Source organism: Petromyzon marinus, chromosome 3 (genome assembly GCF_048934315.1).
Source record: "Petromyzon marinus isolate PM22_M1 ecotype Great Lakes invasive population chromosome 3, UKy_Petmar_22M1.pri1.0, whole genome shotgun sequence".
Taxonomy (NCBI): Eukaryota; Metazoa; Chordata; class Hyperoartia; order Petromyzontiformes; family Petromyzontidae; genus Petromyzon; species Petromyzon marinus.
In genome coordinates, this window is record NC_133669.1 from 24,633,068 (window position 1) to 24,659,702 (window position 26,635).

The 26,635-nt window shown below is 50.4% G+C and overlaps 1 protein-coding gene across 7 annotated transcripts in view; it reads right to left on the bottom strand.

Annotated features, from left to right (window-relative positions):
* The window catches only part of LOC116957737 (sodium/potassium-transporting ATPase subunit beta-1-interacting protein 3-like), a 175,723-nt gene that overhangs the window by 16,695 nt on the left and 132,393 nt on the right, over positions 1-26,635 (bottom strand). For 6 of the 7 annotated variants that reach the window (XM_076053257.1, XM_076053275.1, XM_032980066.2 and 3 more), the window contains 2 exons: positions 21,524-21,661; positions 10,593-10,673 (listed from right to left, as the gene is read on the bottom strand). In XM_076053257.1, coding sequence (XP_075909372.1) covers positions 10,593-10,673; positions 21,524-21,661 — 219 coding nt within the window. Of the gene's footprint in view, positions 1-10,592; positions 10,674-12,157; positions 12,339-21,523; positions 21,662-26,635 lie in introns of all 7 variants that reach the window. The other variant, XR_012930004.1, reaches the window with a different exon arrangement.

Genomic DNA, 26,635 nt, shown 5'->3' on the forward strand with positions numbered 1-26,635 from the left:
TTTTATTTGTAAAGAATTTAGGTTATTTCTCAATACGAGAAATAGCACTGTGATATGAAACGACCACCATTCCCCAAGGAGTTACGTCTAATTGTTCAATCTTTCTGCCGCAGGAATGGTGCAAATTAAACATTTGCACTCCCGACGTTGGTGGCTTTCAGCTATAACCAGTTCACGAGAAAGGTTCACGGCTATACTTGATGCATCCAATTGAATCGTATATATATGTACACACACACACACAGCCACTAATGCCGCTGAGTAAAAAGTATGCGGCGCATAGTGCTGAATACGTAATTGCATAATATGCACTCCTGGTGTCATTTATCATTGCACGGCATGGCGCTACACTTTCAACGAAGGTTTTAAATTCGCAAACGCCGGTGGGAAAACTAACTGGCAGCAAGAGCCGTCCTGGTGGCTCACACAGATTACAATCGTTCTGGTACGGGCGCCGGTCTCACCTCCGCAACATAAAGTAAAATAAACTACGTGCACGCATCAAACTCCGATCAGGCGATAGTGAAACGCGTCGACCTCAATTCAACTTGCGAACGGGGCTCCCGACGCAGCTGCGGCTGCGTCTCGTGGCAACCACCTTTGGATCCAACGCACCGCGAGCTCCAACGTGAAAGCCGTGATATCGATTTGAAATCGGCGCCGACAAACCGCCACGCGGTGCTCGCGTTTTACTGAAACTCGCCGCGTGGCAGGCAGGAGCCAGGAGTGGTGTCCTGGCGTCCTGCCCGGAGATGGACGGGAGTCAATCGCCAATCTCAGGGGCTATGATGGGTCGATAGGTGCACCAAGGCGCGCTGCGTAAGTTATTCCTTCCAAAGTGCTCCTCCCTTGCCCTCGCCCCACCCTGCTCCCTCTACTTTCTTGTTGCAAGTTCTCCAACCTCAACTTCCCCCCCATATGTAAAAATACACACGCACCTTGCTCCCGGTGGGGCAGCAGCAACCCAGGTGCACGGTGTTCAGGACTGAGGTCCGTGGAGGTTTTGTATCCCACCACCCCCCACCGCGTCGCGGTCTGTGCTCTGTACCGGGCCTCAACTGACGTGCAATAAATGAATTACATTACAATTAAAAAAAACTCTCTGCGTGGAGGTGCTCCCCGGACGCCGGGCTCCAAACCCGTCCGGACACCTGGCGACAAAGGAGCCTCGCAGCCCACCGGATTCCTCCGGTCCGAGTAAAGATTCCGATGAATCTTCCGCCGCGCGGCCCAGCAACCCCGAGTGGCGTGGGGACGGTGCGCCGCCCGCGTCGAAGCGGCTCCGTGTGGACTCGTTCCGATCGAGCCCACCGTAAGACTCCAACGCGGCAGCTTTTCGTCGTCGTTGTTGTTGTTGCTTCCGCTGACAAAACTATCTCCGCTTTTTTCAACGTTCCTATTCACGCGCTGGCGTAGGCTCGCTTTTTTTTTACGACATTTGCCAGCGTAATGGATCGAGCGCCGCTTTGTAGCGTCTTCAATCACGCGCCTTGAATTACATCCGTCCGGCGCGCTCGCGATTTTTGTGTGATTTACAACGCTGCAGTGCGTGAACAGATCAGCGGCCGCCCTTTCTTATTTCATCTGACGTTTCAGTTATATGAGTATAAAAATATATACATGCGCTGAACTGTCAGTCACGGCTCCCCGAATCTTTTTATTTGCAAAATGACTGCCGAGCGTGACCCCCACGTGTATTGAAAAATTATCAATCATGCAGACATCCGATCCGTTGTTTTTTCTTTTCGCAATGGTGTTTTGGGGGGCGCACGATGTGATGTCTCCGCTCTCTCCGCAGCGGCGGCAATCATGGCTCCGTTGATATTTGCAGCGTGTTTGTCAATTCATCGTCGCGCCTGCACAGCTCCGTCGAGTCAGAGACGACGACGTGATCGAGATTAATCGGCCGTGCGGCGGCATTCATATTTCGTGCGATGAGCGATGTTCGCTTTGATCGGGCCCTGAGTTGCGTACCTTCTCCCACGTTTTCACTCGAAGGAAACTTTTTCAATCATCGCCAGACCATCAAAACACTCACTGTGCCCAATGACTGTCAGCTAAAAAAATAATAATAATACAACTTTGGCTGGGATTATTTTTTTTCAGTTAAATTTACAATCCCATTCGGCGGAGGTAATTACCGAACTATCTTCTGCTTCTTAATCCCACTTCAGTGTTTAGACTATCAGAGGCTAAATTAACAACGTCCCAAATCACAGTTTCAAAGTGTGTCATGTTAGCGAGCGAGTATATCATGCCAAATTCCTCACTTAATGCGAGACTGTTTCGTAAATCACTCGTGTAATTACAGCAGCAGGCATATGTTTACCGATTGCCACCGTAAAAACGTCCGCACAAAACTGAGAGATGGTGCGTGCATTATAATTTTTTTAGTCGGAAAACTTTATATTACGCCACACACATTCCAGCTCGACATTTGGTAATTTTACGTAGATATATGCACGTGTATATATATAAACGGTGTTCTCTCATATACAAAGCGAATTTTGGGATGATATGGAGAGGGCGAAAAGTTTTGAAAGAAAAAAAAAAGAATCTAAATAACGAGTTTATCAATCCACAACTTTCTTCCACGTTTTACAAAATATACACACTCATATCGGCGGCGCACTGCGAAGTAATGGAAGAGGTTAAACATAAGCTACCCATCAGGTCAGTGCTGCAAGATTGTGATAAGTACATATACACGTTATCACTCTTCTATCGCTACCAATGTCACGGTGATCGTTCCCGTGAACTTCACTCGTTGATTCCTCCAGCCGTGTTGAGGACTCCGTCTCTACCAGACACTCACTGTGTCGTCTCATCCATCAGACTGAGTTCAACCAACACACTCCAGGTCACAACAACAACACACTCACCCACTCACTCACCACAGGCCACAACAATACACTCACCCACTCACTCAGCACAGGCCACAACAACACACTCACCCACTCCCTCACCACACTACAGACCACAACAACACACTCACCCACTCACTCACCACACTACAGGTCACAACAACAACACACTCACCCACCCACTCACTCACCACAGGCCACAACAACACACTCACCCACTCACTCACCACAGGTAACAACAATATACTCACCCACTCACTCACCACAGGTCACAACAACAACACACTCACCCACTCACCACACTACAGACCACAACAACACACTCACCCACTCACTCACCACACTACAGGTGACAACAACACACTCACCCACTCACTCACCACACTACAGGTCACAACAATACACTCACCCACTCACTCACCACACTCCAGGTCACAACAACACACTCACTCACTCGCCACACTAGAGACCACAACAACACACTCACCCACTCACTCACCACACTTCAGGTCACAACAACAACACACTCACCCACTCACTCACCACACTACAGGCCACAACAACACACTCGCCCACTCACTCACCACACTACAGGTCACAACAACAACACACTCACCCACCCACTCACTCACCACAGGCCACAACAACACACTCACCCACTCACTCACCACAGGTCACAACAACACACTCACCCACTCACTCACCACACTACAGGTCACAACAACACACTCACCCACTCACTCACCACACTACAGACCACAACAACACACTCACCCACTCACTCACCACAGGTCACAACAACACTCACCCTCTCACACACTCACCCACTCATGTCACACCACTCCTCTCTCTGCTTCTTCCCTCGCACTGCTCCACTTTGCAATAATTCCTCGCCCAATAAAAAATGGATCACACTCTAACCCTTTACAACTTTGAGAGTACTGTTTGTTGCTGGCAGTTTGACGATGTTTTGCCTGTGCTCAGCATGTGTTTAACTGACCCGCCCCAACTGGAAATCTGTGAAAAAGAGCTTCATAGCTCATCGGATTCCTCCTCCAGTCTAAACAAAAATTGGGATTCATCTTCTTGGTTCTTTCGGTAAAGTCACGTAGAAGGGAAATAATAAAAATAAAAAGATTGGGATTTTAATTAAAACACACACATATATAAACTATACACACCGCGAGGACACTGAACTGAAAATTCATATAAACGCGCGTAAAAACGCACACGAACACATATACACCAAATCGATCAAACTCCCTGGAAAAATAAACGATGGAGTGCTTTCAACGTCGCCTTGCTCCTCACTCGTCACGGGTGGCGACGACAGCGGGATGTGGCGCGGGGCGGCGGCAGCGGCGGCGGCGGCTGATCTACCGCGCCGTAAAAATGTAACGATCGCCTTGAATCGCGGCCGCCTCGGACTCCCCCCCGCCCCACCCCACCGGCCGGCCAGCCTCGCCTCACCACTCACGGGAATCTAAACTCCCCGGGTGCCGCTCAGAAGGAAACCCCGATGAGCCAAGCGGAGGAACGAGGCCACGCTGACGGCGTCCCGAGGCGTCGTCCGCCCCGTGGCCGAGCGCTCCGCTCGCATCGATAAAGCAATCCTCGCCGTCAATCGTCATCGGCGGCCGTGTCCTATCCGGAATCATCAGAATAATTTGATATATCTGTGCAGTGACATCGCCGGGTGTCAGCATGCTGTGTGTGCAGTACCGGCCCTAGAGGGGCACGGTGTGTGCGCTGGGTCATCGCGCTGGATGGCACCAGGCTCTAAAGCGCAGTGCCGGCCATGCAGGACATCGCCATCATACCAGGCAAAGAGACCTGGCCACAAATGATAGCTCAACAAAGCGCATTACCATTTGGAGATTTATAGCAACAAGATAATATAAATCATCTCAGTGCCTGCTCTTAAATGTGGAATCGGAAAACCGGAGGACCCGGAGAAAAAAAATTCCACGCGACCGCGGGGCGAGAGACACGCAGACTTCAAAGATGCAGCAGGCGTCATAGATGCAGCAGGCGTCAATGATGCAGCAGGCGTCAAAGATGCAGCAGGCGTCAAAGATACAGCAGGCGTCAAAGATACAGCAGGCGTCGTCAGGGTCGGGATCGAACCTGCACCTCCTGCACGAAGCCCCCCCCCCCCTTTGCCCCCCCCCCTTTGCCCCCCCCACTTTGCCCCCCCCCCCCCACCACCACCCTTCACTAAACAGTCGCTAACAAACGTCCGTTTCACATTCTGCTCTCTGATCCACGTGTGCTTCTTTGTCAAATGTCTTCCTTGCAATAAATACATGCTGTGATCATCTTTTTTTTGCCAAATCACTACGTAGCAATATCGATTCAACACACTACTGGAGGCTATTGACTGCTACTGATGAGCAGACCTTCATTCTGCAGATTTAAGAAAAGAACAACATATCATGGGCAACACCAACGTGGACATGCTGCTCCACCCCCCCTCCCCTGTACATCTCAATCCACTGCTGGACGAGGGCCTACCTACACGTGCCAGGCAGGTTGCGGATGATTAATTGCCCAGTATCCCCACGATGGGTAAAAGGATCGCATCTGTGCCCAACACGAAACTCTGTCACAGACACAATGTCTGCGCCTTGGCGGCCGTGTAATTAATGACTCGATGTTGTGTTGCCATCACGCGGAGCAGTGGATGGGGGGAGGGTTGCGGAGAGGGCTCAAGAAGGTGATGGGAGCTGGCTTTGAATTCAAGAAGCCAAGAGGAGAGAGAGAGAGAGGGGTGGCATTACATCCGCGTTGACAACGAAAAACAACAACAGAGGCGAACGATGGGCTGACAGCACGGGCAAAAAAAGTGAGGCGCGTCGATGTTTTAATTTGCTAAAGTGTTAGCGTGGCGACAGGGCCGTGGCGGCGGCGGCGGCGGAGGTCGATCTGCCACGCGTGGTTCAGGTCGCGCTGGCGACGTTCGTCTCTGGGCAGCACCTCGCATCACGCCAGCCACGCGGGTTCGCTGAGCAGCCATCCCCCACCCAGCCATCCACCCACTTCACCCACCCAGTCACCCAGCCACTTCACCCACCCACTTCACCCACCCACCCACTTCACCCACCCATCCATCCACCCACTTCACCCACCCATCCACCCACTTCACCCACCCACCTCACCCATCCATCCATCCACCCACCCACTCACCCACCCACTTCACCCACCCACCCAGTCACCCATCCACCCACTTCACCCACCCACCCAGTCACCCACCCACTTCACCCACCCATCCATCCACCTACCCACCCACCCATCCACCCACCTCACCCACCCACCCACTTCACACACCCATCCACCCACTTCACCCACCCAGTCACCCACCTACCCACCCACCCCACCCACCCATCCACCCACCCACTTCACCCACCTCACTCACCCACTTCACCCACCCACCCATCCACCCACCTCACCCGATGTCGCCGTCGCGAGCGGAGCGAAGCAATCGGAGCGCGTCTCCGCCGCCACCACCGCCGAAAAATAAAATGCCCGCTGTCCGTCTGTGGGCCTGACAGCGTTTTTTAAAAAAAAAAATCGGGAACGCACGTCGGGTGCGTTGATGAGGCCAGGTGAGCAGGGTGGAGTGAGGTGGTGGAGTGAGGTGGTGGAGTGAGGTGGTGGAGTGAGGTGGTGGAGTGAGGTGGTGGAGTGAGGTGGTGGAGTGAGGTGGTTGTGTCGGGGGGGTTTGGCTGGTGAGAGGCGGTTGGGGATTGTGAAGCAGAAGGAAGGATGGCGATGCGATTGCGTTGACAATGACGAGCGCTACTTTTGAAATGCAAGTGCAGCAGGAGGATAACCTTCATGAAACAGATGTCAATGGTCACTTTAAAGCGAAGTTAATAAATTAAACGGGGATAAATAGCAATACATTCAACTCTTACGTAAACACAAGAGATCGCTCAGAGAGAGGACGTGTTCGCGATACGAAACGATGTGAGACTGGGCATATTGTGAAATAACTGGCCAGGAATGTTTTCTGTCTTCAGAAGAAACGCACCAAGCGTATCTTAATTTTTTTGAGAATGTGAACACGTATTTAACAACAACAATCACAACAGCCACCAATCGCCAATTCGTGGCGGTGACGTTACCACAATGCTTATGCCAGGCTAGGTGCATTTTGAGACCACGTGAAGTTTGGAATGCTGGCTGCTTCCAGCAGGGTCACGGCACAGACCCAGGTGAGATGATTGTGATGACTGGGATGACTGACACGCACGATCATTATTTTCCCTGCAAGCTCAGCACAATATTTTAATATTAATGATGTGCAATTTTGGTGCGATGCAGGCTGTCTCTTGTTATGCAGTCTGCAGAGTCTAGGCGACTCAGCTCAGGAGCAATACTCTCGGCAAGATGTTAGATGTTCGTATTCACAACTTGAAATGGATTTCATCTGCGGCGGAGAGAGGGAAGTCTGTGACGCGACGCCTCGGAGGTCGTGTCGAGGACAACACCGCGTGGACATCCCTGGCGCGCGCAACGCCTCCGCGAAGGCCGAGCAAAGAGCCTCCTGATGACTCGTCTCGAGGCTCGGCCAAGGTGTCCCGTGGTAACGTAAAGGGTGCACGCGTTGACGGCTATCGAAAGAGTGGGTTTGAGTTTCTATTCGCGTGGCCGCGGTTAACGCCGGCGGGAGCAAAGTCTGAACGAGACTTGCTCGGTGCACTGACCACTCGGCCAAATCGCCTCCCTTTGTGCTATGCAAAAAAAAAAGAGAGGCACTGTCCAAAAACATCACCTGTTACTGAACAGTAACACCCCGGTTTGCGTCGGGGATGCGCTCGTGAAAGGTGCCACGACTAATATCGAAACGACGTCAATGAAAGCGATGCACAGGGTAAGGCGGCCGTGGTGAAGGGTGTAACGAGAGAGGACGGATGATGATGATGATGCTGTCAGCGACGTGGTGAAGGGTGTAACGAGAGAGGACGGATGATGATGATGATGCTGGCAGCGACGTGGTGAGTGTGGGGTTGAGTTCGTGGTGATAATAAATTGACGGCGTATTTGCGAAACGATGTAAACGAGAGAGATGTAAATCGGGGTATTGACGTGCATACTTTTTATTTTTGTGTAGGGTTATTGAGGAATGTGTTGACTTCTTGTCGTTGTTTGTGCTTGTGCACCCCTGCTGATGAAGTTTCTCCAAATAGTTATTTCTTTTATTTTATACCTTAGTAACTTTACCGAAAGAACCAAAGAGTATCACCAAAATAATTTGGTTAAGAATGGTGAAGTATGGCCAACAACCCCCCACCCCCCCCATGACCGACACGGCGTGGGGAGAATGACAATTTAAGCATAGATTACTTTAAATGTTAGCATGTGATATAATGTTGGCTTTTACATCAATGCATTATGGGTTTTCAATACATGTGCTGCGTTAAAAAATATAAAAACGCCGATGTAACACAATGGCATTGCACAAGTGCGTTGTTGTTGTTAATCAGGAAACGCAATCCCAATTAATATTTTTCTCAGCCTACGCTTCGGCAGATGACAATCGGCAGGTTAAAGCCAAAACCAAAAAACTTACAATTTCACGCGATGTTTAGCAATTCCAGAACTTAAAGAATTAATCTTCAAAGTTACATCTGTTGAAAAGTGAATTCGCATTCATGCCCCTTCTCTGTGTGCGACACTGAGGCGCGTGTTTGCATCTTCGCATCGGGCAATTTGGCGAGTCGGAGCTGCTTAAGATGCCATTCTGTTGCATTATGCATCCGCCGCCAGAGTAAAAAAAATGTTTGCATCGTCGGGGAATCAAGAAGCTGCAAAAGAGGCAATGCATACTTCTGTGTCATCCTTATCTCGCTCGTGACGACGTAGCCATTCTCTCGCATATGTGTGAAATATTTCTCATTCTCTTGAGAAGAGGGCGAGAGTCGCCCAGGGCTTTTGAGCCGTCACAAAGTCAATCTTAAGCAGGTGCTTAATATATGCATAAAACAAACTTTAAAATAATGGGGGGGGGGGGGGGGGATGGTGGGGGGGGGAAAGATTCTCGAATTTCTACAAAAACTTTGCTCCCTCCGCCAGCTGTCCCTGCCTCACGGCATTGTGGGTGAATTCGTTTCCCTGAGCGCTCACAGAGGGAAAGCTGCTCACACTCGGCTCGTCGGGCACAGCTTGACGCTTCCTGATTTATTGCCGCTTCTATTAAAGTGGCAAAGCGGCTATTTACGAGCGGCCAAACACTTCGCGATTATGCGCGGTTTAGCGACGTGACTCGGCATCGTCGTGACACATTTCACTGGAGGGTTTGCGATGGGGGGGGGGGGCGGGGGGGGGGGGCGTCCAGCCAAAATGAATTTCCTTCCTTGTAAGTGACTGGAAAAAACAAAGTACTTTTTGACAAAAAGGCTTTTGAAAGCATTAACAAAATAATGGTGCGCTTGGCCATTGTGCATTTTGAATATTTTGCAGCACAAAATATCAGCGTGCCCTGTTACACAGTGTGTAGCACAGAACCACTTGTCATGCATTTTAAGTATAAATGACCTTAACTATACGTGATGGCAACGCGTTGTTATGAACAGCGCTACTAAACATGTGCAAGTATTTTGTATTAAAAAAAACACACACACATTTCACCCGAGTGTGGTTTAAAATGTGCTACACGTCTCAGCAAACTTCAAACATTCATCATCATCATCGTCGTCGTCATGGGTCACGGTCAATCCGCTGCTGCTTGAAGGCCTCCCCCAAAACCACCGGCACCTCTCAGGGTCCTGCGACGCTCACTTCCCGCACCTCCGATTAGGCGCCGTCGGCTACGTGCGGCGCGAAAGAAGTCCAACAATGCACGCGCAGACACACACGCTCCATCGCTCCGTCGCTCCGTCGCTCCGTCGCGCGAGCGGCACGCGCGACGGAGCGGCGCCGTCGTCTTGCAGGAGACGGGGAGAGCGAAGAGCCTTCGCCGCATCGCATCCCGTCACACGGAGCCCTGCCTCCCCGCCCAGCAGACAAACCTGCGCGCGGCCCTAATGGAGCCACCGGAACACCGGTGGCTCGGATAAATCAATCAACGGGGGTGCGCTGCCTCCACAAACACGAAATAGCCCAGGGAGGAGGGGCGATCGGCACGCCATACGCGTAACGACGGCGGCGGTGGTTGTGGTGGTGGTGGTTGTGGTGGTGGTTGTGGTGGTGGTTGTGGTGGTGGTGGTGGTGGTGATTGTGGTGGTGATTGTGGTGGTGGTGATTGTGGTGGTGGTGGTTGTGGTGGTGGTTGTGGTGGTGGTTGTGGTGGTGGTGGTGATTGTGGTGGTGGTGGTGGTGGTTGTGGTGGTGGTTGTGGTGCTGGTTGTTTGGTTGTGGTGGTGGTTGTGGTGGTTGTGGTTGTGGTGGTGGTTGTGGTGGTGGTTGTGGTGGTGGTTGTGGTGGTTGTGGTTGTGGTGGTGGTGGTTGTGGTGGTGGTGGTTGTTGTGGTGGTTGTGGTGGTGGTGGTTGTGGTGGTTGTGGTGGTGGTGATTGTGGTGATTGTGGTGGTGGTTGTGGTGGTGGTGGTTGTGGTGGTTGTGGTGGTTGTGGTGGTGGTGATTGTGGTGATTGTGGTGGTGGTGGTTGTGGTGGTGGTTGTGGTGGTTGTAGTGGTGGTGGTGGTGGTGGTTGTGGTGGTTGTGGTGGTTGTGGTGGTGGTGTCGCGAGCAGTGACGCGGCGCGGCGAGCGTGCAAAGCTCTTACCCGAGTCAGCCCGCCCACCTCCAGGTAGAAACAGATGATGAAGATATTCCAAGTCACCCAGAAGACGAGCCACAGGGCGTACTGCGGAGGGAGCACGCGCGGGAGACACAGAACAGCAGCGGCGGCAGCGCAGGACGCCGCTTTAACTCGGAGCTTCAACGTGGGGCTTTAGCGCGCACCAGAGCAAACGTCTCCGGTGGCCGAGACTCGCAGCGTGAGGAGTGTGGATGAATGAAACTGCAGGGGAACGCGCGCTGCACGGGTTGTTTACACTTTCGTTTTTGTTAATCCCCCCCAGAGCGCTCGACCTCATTTTCCCCACCTATTTACTCATTGCCTCCGACGTTCGTAATTGTCGTTTGCATTGCCTTTTTTTTATAACATAATAAACGTGCACGAGTGTAAACATTCGTGTGTGTACGCGCGCGTCTAAATCCCGATACAACGAGCCGTTATGAATGGAATCTTTAATTCGCACACGCCTTCAAGTATTCGTGAATGATGTTTTGTGTTATACACAAATACACCGTTGCTGTAATGAGCAAAAACAATGTTGAACAAGGTAAACTATATTGCCATGAAATGTGCTCCTAAAAGCGGGTCATTCTCAACAGCGTCTTGAATTCCCTACCTAATTGCACGGTCCTCGACACAGTACAAGATAACACCAGGCAGTATAACAGATAAAGGTGCAGCCCTGCAATTACTTGCTCACATCACCTCTTGACATCTGTGAAAGAGAGTTCCATAGGTCATCGGATTTCTCCAGGGTAAATAAAACTTCCGATTCTCTGGTGGAAGGGCCTTCGCTACAGCGAACTCTATATCAGAGTATGTTTTTGTCTGCTTTCTGACCACAAGCAATGTGGTAAATGCAGACATGATTTCTTGTAAAAGGTTTCAGTTTGGTGTTTTAACAATTCAACACAACTGTTTTGTTGGTTTTATTGCCATAAAAAGGGGAAAAGCCTCTTATCTATTGAGGGTGTTTGGAATAGGTGGGAAGGGGGCCACATTATACCCCACCACACACACACACACACATTTCTCGGTGGACAGAGGATGCCGGGCGGACGGATGGACGGGCGTGCGAGCGGGGGGAAAGTGGTGCTTAAGAAACTTGCGCCATTATTTTAACTGCGGCAGCGAAAGATGGAATTGAGCCGCCGACTGCCATGACAACGTAAATTAACCATGATTGTATATATTTACACACATCGATGCTGACATGTCGACACCGCGGTTGAGTCACTGCAAAACTGTAAGCAGACACAGACGGGACACGTGCATGCATGTATGTTGGAACTTATTTCGCACCGTACGTAGCCAACCGTGCTAATCGGAGGTGCAAATGTAAATTGGTGAGAGTGATCGTTGCCACCGCACAACCACTTATTCGAGCAGCGGTGGCTTCATCAGCTCCTTTGAAGATTTTTTTTTTGTTAATCAGTACAGGAGAAGAATAAAAAAAAAATCCCCACTAATGAGAATCGCTGTCTCCGCGTTGCCGCCAGTTTAAAGCCACGGAAGCTTTGCTGAGAGAGCGAAGCTCGTCCAACCATTACCGTGCCCGCCGGCTGATTGCGCTGGCGGGAGAACCGGCGACCCCAGCCGCTCACGGCACCCGCCAGCGCCCGTGAGCGGCACTCCCTTCGGAGCAGAGGTGGAGGAGCTGCCGTGGGTCGCAGAGGTGCGCGTGCGCATGGCGAGGCTCGTAGGAGGCGATTGCCCGGTGTCTGTGAGCATCTAGAGTTGGCCAAACATCACAATATAGGACCATAGAGCTTGGGGATTTTTTTTTGGGGGGGGGGGGGGGGTTTGGCGCCGGTTCTGGCTGCCTTGCCGCCTGCGTGTAGTTTCAACTGCGCGTTATAAACTCGACAGTGTCTAGAGGTGTACTTTGCATGACTGACACGATAACAACAACAACAACAAAAATACGCAACAGCCCAAGGACGCTGTGCAGTACGGGGGAGTGGATGAAGGCCTTGATGGATGCAACTGCCGCCAGAGCCATGCAAAATACATCTAAAGGCTCAGGGGAAGCGCTCCTGAAATAACACGATCGTCAATTATAACATCACACACAATCTGCGCTCTCATTGAAGTAAACATCCACATATTCTTGGTTCTTTCGGTAAAGTCACGTAGAAGGGAAACAATAAAGTAATGCAAATATAAAACATTAAAATTCTCACGACGTTTCGACTGCAACACAAGCAATCGTCATCAGGTGTGAAAACCACAGCAAGAAAATTTTGAAAAAAGTGGCGGGGTTTTTTTTTCTTTCAAATTTTTCTTGCTGTGGTTTTCACACCTGATGATGATTGCCTGTGTTGCAGTCGAAACGTCGTGAGCATTTTAATGTTTTATATTTTTATTATTTAATTGTTTCCCTTCCACGTGACTTTACCGAAAGAACCAAGAATATGAATCCCTGCAGTCACGAAAGCTTTAAATCAAAACATCCACATGTTTCGTTGGGGTTAGCGCACGTCCCAATTCACTCTCTAACACCAATTTACTACTATTGCCTTGGGGGAGGGCGGGAGAGGAGGAGGGGGGGGGCTATGGGATTTTTTTGTTGTCAAATTCGTTTTCATGTACCGTGTTGCATTTCTAGATTTCATGTTAAACATTCTTCTTAAGCAGTTTTGTTCTTGTTGTTGTAGGATACATTCTGACGGTTGCTCTTCGTCGGGCTCTTGCCTGGTTATAAATCTCCGTTTGAATCATTCATCCATCCCTATGAATAACCACGCGAGAGCACGCTGGACCACGCGAACGGTGACAGATTCCCTTCCTCGTCAGTCTCCGCTGCTGGCGTGGAGGGGCATTGAGCGTTAAAGGGGTCCTGAGCCCCGGCAGTCAGCCACGATGTGAGGCAAAGGCAGCTTCTCAGCGCCGAGTGACATCATTGCTCCGTGACGTCGCTGCTGTCGCCTCTCGCGGCCCCTTCCTGATGTGCGAGCACTTAGCGGGCGCACGCTTATTAACGGTAGAAACAAAGACTTGCCATGCCGCATATTGTTTGACGGCAGCAGCTCTGTGAATTCCTTGCTGGGGCGGGGGAGGGGGTGGGTGTGTATATATAATGGCCTCCTCCAGGGATACAACTTGAGCTAATAAGCAATGGAGGAGGCCTTTTGCAATAAATACTGCCGACAGACACCGGGCACTTGAACTGCTAAACATCGGGACATCACCGCTAATGGCCTTTGCTGGTGAGGGCACCAGTGCAGGAGATGCAACCGACCCTCTGCGGACGGTGCAGCGAGGCGTCGACATCATCAGAGCGCGCGTTCTTATTCATTTATTTGCTCACCTATTTGTGTGTGCCGAGTATATGTAAAACCTAACCCGCGGCTATTCATCTCGGGGCACAAGTAACCCAACTTTGCATATTTCAGGGATAATCAGGCGGCGGCGCGTTCTACCGGGTTCGCCTGAGCACATCACGGCGGGGACGGTGGTGCCGCGACAATTACAGAGGCTGACAAAAATTCGCGGATGCGCTCATCCGAACTGCGAGAATTCGTTTTTTTTTCTAATTCCATTTTGAATTGCGGAAAATGTGAGATTTGGGAAAGCAAGCCATTACATCTGTTCTGGTGTCAAAAAGAACCGAGGTGAGATGTGTGGATTATTATTTATTATTTTCAAATCTCAAATCGCCGAACGGGGCTGTTGTGTGTAAATCATGCAGCCTCTTCCCCAGATGTCTCATTGGCCCTGGCAATTACCTTTGGAACACAAGCGGCACACACGTGGTTTTTGACCGCATTCACGCTGCCCGGGCCCTGTCGTTAATTCTGCGCCCGATGGCTAATTGTGTGGCTCGGCACGATACGAGACTGCGTCGCGCTGCATTAGGGCGACGCGCTCGTAAATCAGCGACAGGACGATTCGGCGGTCGCAATCGATCCGGAGCAGGGTGGGACACGAGTGGTAACGCTCGGGTTACAAGGTCCCTTGTTACACTGTGCGCGTCATGGACTCGGCGAGCATTCAACGGGAAGTGTCACCGCCACCTTCGCCGCATGCGATCGCCGGCGCCGTCAGCAACTTCAGGGCCATCGCAGCAGCATCGGCATCGCCGCCACCGCCGCCACCGCCGCTCCTCCCTTCCCATCTCAATTCTCTCGAACCGCTGACGCCAAAATGCGGTGGGATTCCACGCTGAGATTCTTAAACTCTCCACCTGGGTGACCTTAAAAGTCCATCATCGCATGGCCTTTCATATCAGCCTTAAGACTTTTAAGACTCTGGAAGGCTTTGAAACAGCCCTAATCACTCCAGTACTGAAGTCCAGTGAACCATAAATGTCGGCAACCTCGCGACAAATCCACACTTCCAGCAGTGTGGAAACTGCAGAATGGAGATATCGAAGGATTGACGGGCATTTTAAACAGCCCCAATGGCCCGATGTCACAGTTAATACCGATTGTTAGTATTTTTTTTCCTCACGCATTTACGTCTCATCCATCAAGGTGGCTGGCGGTTCAATGACTGCGGTGGCCTTGCCGCAAACCCCCGATGACGGTGCAGGCTCGGCAAAGTTCAATTTCAATTCAGCCTCACGCACGTGCACACCGGAACAAGTCGCGATCCCGCCGTTAAAAAAAAGAAAAATCCAAAGGGTACATTTCTTATTCGGTGGCCACATTCTAAAAGGACATTTTAAAGCTCTATTCACGGGCGCCCATTAAAGTGTTGGATTTTTATCGTTGCACGTAAATGATCTGCCCGCAAATGTCGGATGAGAGTTCCGTACCGCCGTTAGGTGCGGAGGGGAGGCGGCCATCACAGACGAATTCATCTTGGGAGCGGTGGCCCGCACCACTCGGTCGCTCTCGCCGCATCGGAATTGAAGCGAGGTATGCGGCATCATCACCGAGCGCGGCACACGCCAGGGCTCTTGCCGAGGTTTGACTCACTTCGGTTGAGTCTCTTGGAAAATGTCTCGTGTGAAAACACAAACCGTCACATTGCCATGCAGTGGCATTGACCAAGCGGCGCGCCCTGCGGTGCTGCACGCGGCCACGACAACAAACACTCGGGGCGGCAGCGGCGGCGGCGGTGGTGGTGGTGGTGGTGCGTGACTGTGGCCCGGAACTTTGGAGGCAACAATCGATGGATCGCACAGGTCTGTGAGATTCCTGACTTTGCTGCCCGCTGGGCTGCGACGTGGACAGCATTTGGCAGTGCAGCAACGTGGACTCATGGACCCATCTGTTTTGGACATTTAGGTGTCTCCCCCCCCCCCCTCGCATATACGAAATATAAATGGATGCATGTGATAACGAGGAACCATCCTGAGAGTGGTGCCCCCCCACCTGGAAGTGTTGAGACCCGATGAGGAAATATTTGGATAAATACATTAAATGGTAAAAATAATTCTCACCGTTATTTTTTTTTATCACACTCATGAAGTGCATCCCTTGGGCCAGACTTAGAATGCCTCTCTAACTGCACTCGACAGTAGACAACCTAAAGCAGCCAGCGTGATTGATTCACTGCAGTCACTCGCTTCCTGGCCGTCTGTCATCTCCTTATCACTCTTCTATTGGTGCTGCTGCTGTTACTATGGTTACTCTTCCCGTGAACTTTACTTGTTAATTACTCCACCAACTTGTGATTTAAAGCTTTTGTGACTGCAGTGAAAACCAACGGCAAGAACATTTGAAATGTTCTTGCCGTTGGGTTTCACACCTGATGATGACTGCTTGTGTTGCAGTCGAAACGTGAGAATTTTATTGTTTTATATATATTTTATTATTTTATTGTTTCCCTTCAACGTGACTTTACCGAAAGAACCAATAATATATATACTCCACTCCACCAACGTTGAGGACTCGGCCTATCACACACTCATCCACACAGCAAGTCACAACAACTACACTCAACCACCACACTGCAGGTCACAACAACCACACTCATCCATTCAACCACCGCACAGCAGGTCACAACAACTACACTCATCCACTCAACCACCACACTGCAGGTCACAACAACTACACTCATCCACTCAACCACCATGCTGCAGGTCACAACAACTACACTCATCCACTCAACCACCGCACAGCAGGTCACAACAACTACACTCATCCATTCAACCACCATGCTGCAGGTCACAACAACTACACTCATTCACTCAACCACCACACTGCAGGTCACAACAATTACACTCATCCACTCAACCACCACACTGCAGGTCACAACAACTACACTCAGCCACTCAACCACCATGCTGCAGGTCACAACAACTACACTCAGCCACTCAACCACCACACTGCAGGTCACAACAACTACACTCATCCACTCAACCACCATGCTGCAGGTCACAACAACTACACTCATTCACTCAAACACCACTTGGCAGGTCACAACAACTACACTCATCCACTCAACCACCATGCTGCAGGTCACAACAACTACACTCATCCACTCAACCACCACTCTGCAGATCACAACAACTACACTCAACCACCACACTGCAGGTCACAACAACTACACTCAACCACCACACTGCAGGTCACAACAACTACACTCAACCACCACACTGCAGGTCACAACAACTACACTCAACCACCACACTGCAGGTCACAACAACTACACTCATCCACTCAACCACCACACTGCAGGTCACAACAACTACACTCAACCACCACACTGCAGGTCACAACAACTACACTCATCCACTCAACCACCACACTGCAGGTCACAACAACTACACTCATCCACTCAACCACCACACTGCAGGTCACAACAACTACACTCAACCACCACACTGCAGGTTACACCATTACGCTTTCTGCTCCTTCCCTTGCACTGCTCCTGTTTCTAGTTCCCTCCCACATCGTCTCTTTCTGCACGACCTTACAACAACAGCCTCCCTCTATTCAACGGCTGTCTTCTGCTGGCCGCTTCCACAGTCTGGACCTCTGGTGCCCGAGCGCAGCAGCTGCAATAAAAAAAAAATCAACGTACACAAGCGACCGGCTGCTTGGCTTGGCGACGCGGCCCAGGAGTTCTGGCTTGACGTGCTCTCCATCAAACCCGGCGATCCATTCCAGCTCCCGTCCACAGAAGGAGATCGTAGCGCGATCGTGTCTTCTCACCCCCCCCCCCACCTTCCCGGCGTTCGTCCGAGAAGCCCACGACGCCTTGGCAAATATTAACCGCATCATCTGCGGCAGTGTCGACTGCATCGTAGCACAATACTTATTAGAGGCGTCAGTTTGACAGACACGGACGATGAGTCTTCATCCACCGGGCTCCTCCCGTGATTGTGCACGCTTCAACGTCACACGCTGCTAGCTTAGCGCCACCTCCGTGTCCGCGAGATGCATTCGTTGCATCCGAGCTCCCCGCCTTTTCCTCTGCTCAGTTTAATAATCTGACATCGCGGAATCGTCCCGCCTGCAATTGCCTTTGACTCCGCGACTTCATGACGCGAGCGGCTGAGACAAAGTCAGAGTGTCGCTCGTTCGAGCACGGGGCGCTGCAGTGCTTCCCCGCAGTAGCCGCTCGACTCCGCTCGCAGATTTGACAAAACAAACGAAAAGAAAAAAACACTAAAGGGACATCCCTTAACAGGGGGGGGGGGGGGGGCTGCATACGAATCGCCTGTTGTTTTGGAGATGAAATATCAATGTTGATGTTTAGAGGTTGACAGGGCCTCGCGAAATCGCCCGAAATCATCGATGGCAGTAGCTGCATGAACAATGTCCCAGCAACATATTCTATTCCAATCGGCGGTTCTCATCTCCTGGTGGAAATTCCACATCCCTATAGCGTAGGAGGGTATAGCCAGAGGACACGTCCTTTGTGATGTCCCCGCAACGTGGTACCCATTTTTTATTACCGCCCCCGCCCCCCAAGCAAGATTCGAACTTGCAAACCTGATGGTCAGCCGCTCTCTCCACCAGCGAGCTTCCTGGGCGAGTGCAATCCCCTCCAGCCCGACAATCGACCCCACCGAGAGAAGTCCACTTTGTGCGTGTGGCTTACTCAGTGCTGCAGCGATTGGGTTGATCCTTAACAGGCAATATTTTTTTTTACATACATAATGTGCGCAAGTTTAAGTCAAATACTTAAGTTTATATAGAGGGATTAAATATCTAAGCTGACCTTCAAATATAAAAAAAACACGACAAAAATGTATCACGGAGTGAAGATACGGAACGGCCCGGCTAATTGTTAAGAGATGTCCAACATACAAATTGCCGAGATTAACATTGGTTCAGTAATAGCACTTTATTCGCAGGCGATTGCCGACTTTTAAGGTTAATGAAACGAGCCAAGTGTGAAAGCTATTACAGCCTGGGGTGTTACCGTGCATAAATGTCTTGCCGCAGGTAATTTGAACACCCTGTCTTTTACTCTTTGACAAGAAAAGAAAAACAACGCTCGTGGCTCATTGTTCGCGGGGGCGGGGGGGGGGCTCGCATCCACACCGCTTGCAGAGAGAGCGAGAGAATCGGCGCAACCTCTCCCCGATCGTTTACAAATCTCCATCGTGTACGCTGGTCCGCTTCCAGGAGGGAAACAACAAATTCGGAACGCGCCCACGCCGAGATGATTCACACGGAGCCCGCTCGCAATTAAACGAGGATCAAGGTCCGACTCGAGCACCACGGTGTCCAAGATGAGCGCCCGTGCTATTGGGGGTCCAATCATTGTGGGGGAGTTCACAGGAAGGGATTTGCTGGGTCTCGTTTGGCAACGATCCTCAACTTTTCGCGACGCTATTTGCATCGGTTCAGGCATATGGCCAAACATTGTTTTGCCCACATTTGCCAACACGTTTACAAACTTGAAAACGCCTTAAGAGAATGTGACACTCTTTCGTCTACGAGCGGTATACGTATGCGCACGTTTTTACAAACCAACAGCTCGCGTCTTTCAAAACGTTTCTCCGGGCTTTAAAACATTTCACCGATGTGCCTGTGTGTGTGTGCGTGCGTTTGTGTGCAGCGACTGCTGAAGAAAACAATTTTCGAATGTGATCACCTGTGCTGTACGTGCGGAGCGGCGTCGGCCAACCAGTAGCCATCGCGCGCAGACGAACGCATCTAAGCATCGTTCTGCGGTCGCAGGGACATCGTTTGAAAGGAAGGGTTGCGGAATTATCTCGAAGCTCGGTACATGCGGCGTCTACGTGCAGCTAAGAGGGCTCTTACTACAAAGCCAGGGCAGGTGCATTGTGGGTAGTAGCCAGATGAATACAAATACCTGTCTTTGTGTTTCAGCACTCAAGACACGTAAGTGCGCGTGTTGTTTAAGGAATGGAAATGCCAAGCCTTACAGAGTCTCATAACTACATATATATTTTTTACGAGGGTCCAGCTCCATTGGGATGTTTGGCCAGTTTAATTGAATGAGAGTGTGGCTTCATGCAGGAAGAAACCAACCAGCCCAGAGAAAACCCAGCACGCATTTCGTGGGGAATACACTCAATGCTGCCGTCTCCTGGCCACACCACGCCTATAACACCTGATATCAACCAGGCAGCCTTCCAAACAAGTATAGTTGCCAGGTTCAACACCAAACACTTTAACAACATGGGACCTTACCAGAGCATGTTTATGTTCACCACAAGTATGTGTGGTTAATGCAGACAGGATTCCCCGCAAAAGGTTTCTTCTGCTTGGTGTTTGAACATCTTAACACAAACTGTTTTATTGCAAGAAAGGGTAAAACCTATTCTTATACCAAACACTTTATTTGGTAACTGCATTGGTAGTGGTGCACGATAGCACACAACAACAACAACAGAAAGCACATTAGTCAATAACACTCTGTGGCCCTAAAAGGAAGCATATATAATAGGCAACGTTTCGGGCAACGGCCCTTTTCATAGTACGTATATTTTCAAGGTTGGCTTCTGTGGCGAGCCCGGGCGTATTTAAGCTGATTTGGTGATAAGTCGTCGATTGAGTGGGATTTGGATGATTTCGACTTAGCCGTCAAAGTTGATTGCAAACTGCCCAAAAAATTACAGAATATTTCGCCTTTTAATCAGTGACACAACTGGGTTTTGATGGCCACATGACGCGCAATCCCAAAGCGGTGAGTATGTACATAATTGCCTAATCAAGCGTCCAATCAAATTCCCCATTGAGTTCCTGAGGCTGAATGGAACTTGTGCCACGTGAAATGCATTACTCATCAGCGTTAGTCGTGCAGGTGGTGCGCACCTGGTTCTGCGTTTTAAAATAAATAAAACGTGCCAACCACGCCAGCTCCAACAGCCAAAAAAAAGAGCCTTTTTGTGGTTATGGTAAAAATACTAACGGTAAAATAATTGCACGCGCTAATTAATCGTAATGTACCGACGTTGCTCACCCTGATAACAGCTGGGACAATTTGCCTTCTATCTCTCGCCACGGAAACACAAATCACTCGGCGAGAGCCCCCCGTTCCCCCGTCTGCACATCCTGGGTATGTAGTGCTGCGGAGAGCCGTGGTGCCGAGTGAGACATGAGCGCATTGGTAACAAGGAGGACCCGGCCTGTCCCTCTGCCCGCCCTCGGTCAGGCGTTAATTTCAGCCAGTCCCGGCACACCGCATTCAGTATACCCATCGCTATGGGCGTGGCTTCTAGCCATGTGTCTACTGCAGTCTACCAGTGAGCCAGGAGATGTTTTCATGCCCAGCGCACCACATTTCGTCATACCACTCGCTATGACTACAGCTACCTGTCACGTGCCACCTACTCCGGTCCGGTACCGAAGACCCGAAAGATATTTCCATCGCTGGCACACTGCCTCAAGCATACCGTTCAGCTACGGCTTGTGGTCATGCGCCTTACAGCATTCCGTGAGGGACGTACAAAAAAAAATATTCCTCCAGCCCGGCAAACCACCTCCACTGTGCCTCTCGCTACGACTGTGCGCGAGACGCGGGCGCGTCGGTCTGTGACTCACCACGGCGATGTAGCGGTGCCGGTACTGGATGGTGCCGAAGAGTCCGAGAATGACGGCGAGGATGTGAAAGAAGTTGGCGAGGATGGGCGCCCACTGGTATCCCAGGAAGTCGAATATCTGCCGCTCCATAGCCGCCACCTGTGAGCAGAGAGCGCGTGGCAGCAGAGGGGAGTTCAACGTCGAAGTGCAGCAGAGGGCACTTCCGCAGCCTGCCGAGCTTCCTTCAATCGATTAAAAAAAGAACACATCCTCGTCACCACGCCTCGTTTACAATCAGGTAGAGACAGACTGCGCCTTACGGTGACGCAAAACGCAGTGTCAAAGTGGCCGCGTTAATTTGGTGCTGCTGCTGCTGCGATGGAAGTGGCGCACACGCACAATTAACAAAACAAAACGCAACCTGTTTGTCAACAACACTGCCTCCAAAACTCAACATACATACTAATTTTTCATTTCAAGGCGGTGTTATTGTATGGAGGTATGTTGAACTTCTTTTGCACCGTACGTAGCCAACCGCGGTAATCGGAGGTGGGGGGAAAATTGATGAATGGTTTGACATTAAAAAAATTTTTTAAACGTATTATTCTCACTAACAATGAATTGACTCGAATTGATCCTAATTCTCACGATACGTTCATTGTATCGTCTGCGCAAGGGTCTGCTATGTTATTCCGTTCAGGAGCTAGATGCCAATGTCGAAGACTGCTGGCCACGAGAGGACTTCAGGACAGAGTTTGTGCATCTCTGCTCTCCCTCCACATTAGCAGCGCAGACTCCAGTCACGGTCCATATCAGAGTTGATTATTGCAGAGGGTGCATATGAGAAGACGACAAAATGTATTCATTTCCTACCCCCCAAAATCGTGACCCCCCCAATCGTGAGAAGTCACCGAATCGCCGGGGGGGGGGGGGGGGGAGGGGGGGTGGAACTCGCCGTCACGCTTCCCAGAATCGCGTGGTGCTCCGAGCCGTGCTCAGGGTGCCGCGGATGTCTCCAGCGCAGCAGCCAATGCGGTGCCACTTGCAAATGTTACATTTGTGCCCCAACCCCCCCTTAAACATTCCAGCCCCAAAAGAATCCGGGCACGCGCATGCGGTGCTTCTCTGCCGTGAAACAGGCTCGCTTGTGTCCCCGGTGAGTGCGCGTGGGGCGATGAGTCCTTACGATTCCTCCTCGGGACGACGCTCCGGGGGATGGGGGGGAGGGAGGGGGGGTGGGGGGGGTCTCGAGTTTGGAGGAACACCGCGCGCGGTGAGGTCGGAGCAACGATCGCCTCCGAGCAGCCTCACGCGTCGCGACAACAATACCGCGGGCGGCCCTCTGCAACCGTTTATCCTCAAACAAAAACACAACAACAACAACTATCCACCGTCTTATGGCCGAGGCCATAAGTTTCTCACTCGATAAAGTTGCCAGAACGCTGCGAGGCTGCTTTGGAGTTGGGATTTTTGGGGGCGTAAGGCACGACCACTGAAGGACTACGTATGCCTATCCGTAATCAGCCCGTTTAATTGTGCCCTTATATTCCTACTAGCTGTACTACCCGGCTTCGCCCGGGACTTGGATTCACCACGCCCGGCCGCCTTTGTCTCCCCAGTGGCGATGTTCACACACCACACCAGTTACTCGTTTGAGGCTGAGTCGACCTAGAGGAGGCCCAGGACCGGTTCAAATAATCGTCACCGGTGGTGGCCGTGAGCTGGAATCGAACTCGGGTCGCCGGGTTCGTATCGCAGCGTAGCGCTAACCACTACACTACCGCTCCCCCCCCCCACACACACACACGCGCGCGCGCGTCCATAGGTACACATAGACGCGCTTGCTACAGACACACCACACAACTTTCAGGGTGCGTACGGCAGTAAACGACTCAAATACTAAACCAATGCTGCGTGAAGAACGCCTTAGACCTGCAACACATTTGTATGGCACTGTACCCGCGGAGGGTTGAGGGGGGGGGGGCGTGACATGGGCAGGCACACTGCGTTACGCTTTAGCATACGGTTCACATGACAGATGTGACATCACAGCTCACTTGCCGTGCAAAATAAATGCATTATTGCGCCCACCCCCACACCCCCCCAAAAAATACAAAAGTGTATTTTTTTGAATGTTTGCATGGTGTACAGTCTGTAAAGTACCCACATGGCAAATTTCAAGTTTTTTGCATGTCGGGAAGTACGCTAAACATTTTGAACAGACACACACACATTCACACATTTCCCTTTTATATATAGATAAGCACATGAACAGGCGCGTGAGAAAATAAGGCGAGATGGATGTGGTGTGACAAAAACATTTACCCGAACTGCCTTCCGCAATATTCCGGCTAAAATGAATCGCCGTTTAGAACAGAACAATTTAAAGTGATCTGATGGTGCTTCTTCGGCGCAGAGAGCTGCCCTGGGGAACGCGGCTTGCATTTTCGTGTTCTGAGAAAGCACAACGGCGTGAAGTGCAACTTACAGCCATCATTCAGTCACATCTCTCTGCCCTGAAAAAGGGTCATTGCCCGAAATGTCAGCTAGATATACGTCTGATGCGATGAGGCAGCGTTTATGCCACGAGGATACGAAGGCGAAGATGGATATTGGGAGCTCTTTTTAACTTGTGCGCGTGCACCGCTGCCAGACGGTGACTCGTTAGTTTGGTTCAATCGCGGTGGCTTTTGCTGTTTGGCGAGAGGAAGGGGATCCCGTTAATTGATAAGTAAGCTTATTTATTAATGTCCTCGCACGAGAGACGCTCTGGGAGTTTTATTGAAGGCACGAGCAGTTGAGCCAGCGCTACGTGAACGGTACTCCAACAACACACACAGAAACCAAGGTACTGTAGTTTGCTTGGATAGCAGCAAAGAGATCACTTCCAGCCTCGTACCAATCCCCCCCCCGTGACGGTCACGGTAGTTCATTGATTTTTTCGCAAATGCGTTTCTATTCAGATACCTTACGCTGTAGAATCGATACTAGTCCATGAATCGATGCATTATCGTACCCTCTCGTCATCTACGAACCGACCCAGGCGGTGCCTCTACATCGACGGTGATGACGATATGTACACAAGTATTTGTACATTTCATTTATTAAACAACAAAAAAATCAATACGAACACAGAGCCCTCTATCAATGAACATTTCCTTCCGTTGGATGTTTTCCTATGCGCCCTACGTAGCATAACAGACTTAATTTCACAACCGCAACGTGTGAAAGGCAGCTTAGCTGTGATTGATGCTCTCATGGAGCGAGCGCGTGGATTCGTTGCCGAGATTCTGCCGTTTGGTAGAGAGGCGCCAGCTCGCATGCAGGAGCTGTGGCCACTGCCTCGGCCCCAACACGCGATGAGCCGAATGCGCGGACCTCCGGCCCCCATCTCTTGACTGCCAATTCCTCATGCATATCGGTGCTTTGCACGGAAATGCGGGGACGTTAGCACTGCCATGCATTATTCATTTCCGAAGGTTGTCAGTTCGTGCCCGGTGGATTGTATATATTTGCATATACTTGTTGTTAGCTTTATTTGGATTGTATGTATTTATTGGGATTGCAGAAATTTGTCGTGAGCTCTATTGGGCCGTGAGCGACACCCCTGTAATGGGTTCACGCACTGGACACGCGTTGTTCGAGTGGGCACCTCACGGCGGGGGGGTGGGGGAGGCTGCTGCCGCGAGAGACGTGTCATTAAATGTGATGTAACACAGATAGGACACGTAGAATACCTGAAATTACGGTCGACCACGTTTCAAGTCAAATCCCTCATCTGATTAATGCGGTTCACTAAAATATGTCAATATCTTCGGCTGTAATGAATCACGATTTATTGAGCGCTGCAATTTCGCTCTCTCATCGCTATTTATATTCCCAGGATTTTATATTTTACAGCTCGAACTCGCGGGTTTGCACATTGCAACATAATCACACCTAAGCTGCCTTTCACACTTTGCAGTTGTGAAATTAAGTTGCTATGCTACGTACGGCGCGTAGGAAAACATCCACCGGCAGGAAATGTGAATTAACATAGGGCTCTGTATTCGTATTGGATCTTTTTAAATAACAGAAATGTATGTACACAAACTTTATACCGGTCGCACACCATGGAAAGGGGAGTAGAGTCAAGGATTTAAAGCCTGGAAAACGAGAGAGGAATGGGAAGGTTTCCCGGGACGCAAGCCCCCAGGATGGACAAAGAGACGCGTAGTTCAAGATGAGCAGCAGGCAGGAAGGAACTCTGGGCACGAAGGGGAGGAGGAGGAGAGATTGAATACGTCTGGTTCTCAAGTGTAGTCAGTTGATGGTCTCAACACGGTGACCACTAAATACACACACACACAAATAACCTCTCTCATACATTGATTTTTCGTCTCCCCCCTCCTCTTTTCCGAACATAGATGGACTCGTCCTTCTAAACAAACTGTCAAATCGCTATCCGTGGTGCTAACGTTTAAAAATAAATAAATACAAACCGCCACTTCTTTCAAATGGTCTTGCCGTTGGTTTTCACACCTGATGATGACTGTTTGTGTTACAGTCGAAACGTCGTGAGAATTTTATTGTTTTATATTTTTTTTTTACTATTTTATTGTTTCCCTTCAACGTGACGTTACCGAAAGAACCAAGAATATGAACCCCTCTCAATCATATATTTGGATCTGCAGCTAATATGACTCTGAAAATGTTAAATAATTATGGTTTAATTTGTCATCATGCAGCAAACATTACCGTCAGAGTCAATGGCAATATTGCTGCCCGCTACCGTGTGAGCCAGCGGTCACTTGATGAGATTTCGAAGGTAGCTCTGTGACATCCACTTTCGTGGGCGATTCTCTCACATGGAGGGTTACACTGCAATGCGGGAGATCCGAACGGTTTATAAGTTTCATGACGCGATGCCAGCAACACAATTATAATCGAAGGGAATGATATATAATAAAGAGAGTAACAGAATGGTCCCCATGAGAACAGGCGAGGGTTGTGAAAGGCGTGATCTTTTGGGCCCATTCAGCTGGGGGAAACTTTTGAACTCGCAAATAAAAATGTAAAAATCACAGAGCCTGCCCACGTCTGCATCAGAAAAAAAACACCGAGGTTTGGAATGGATAGTGGCTTTTTTACATT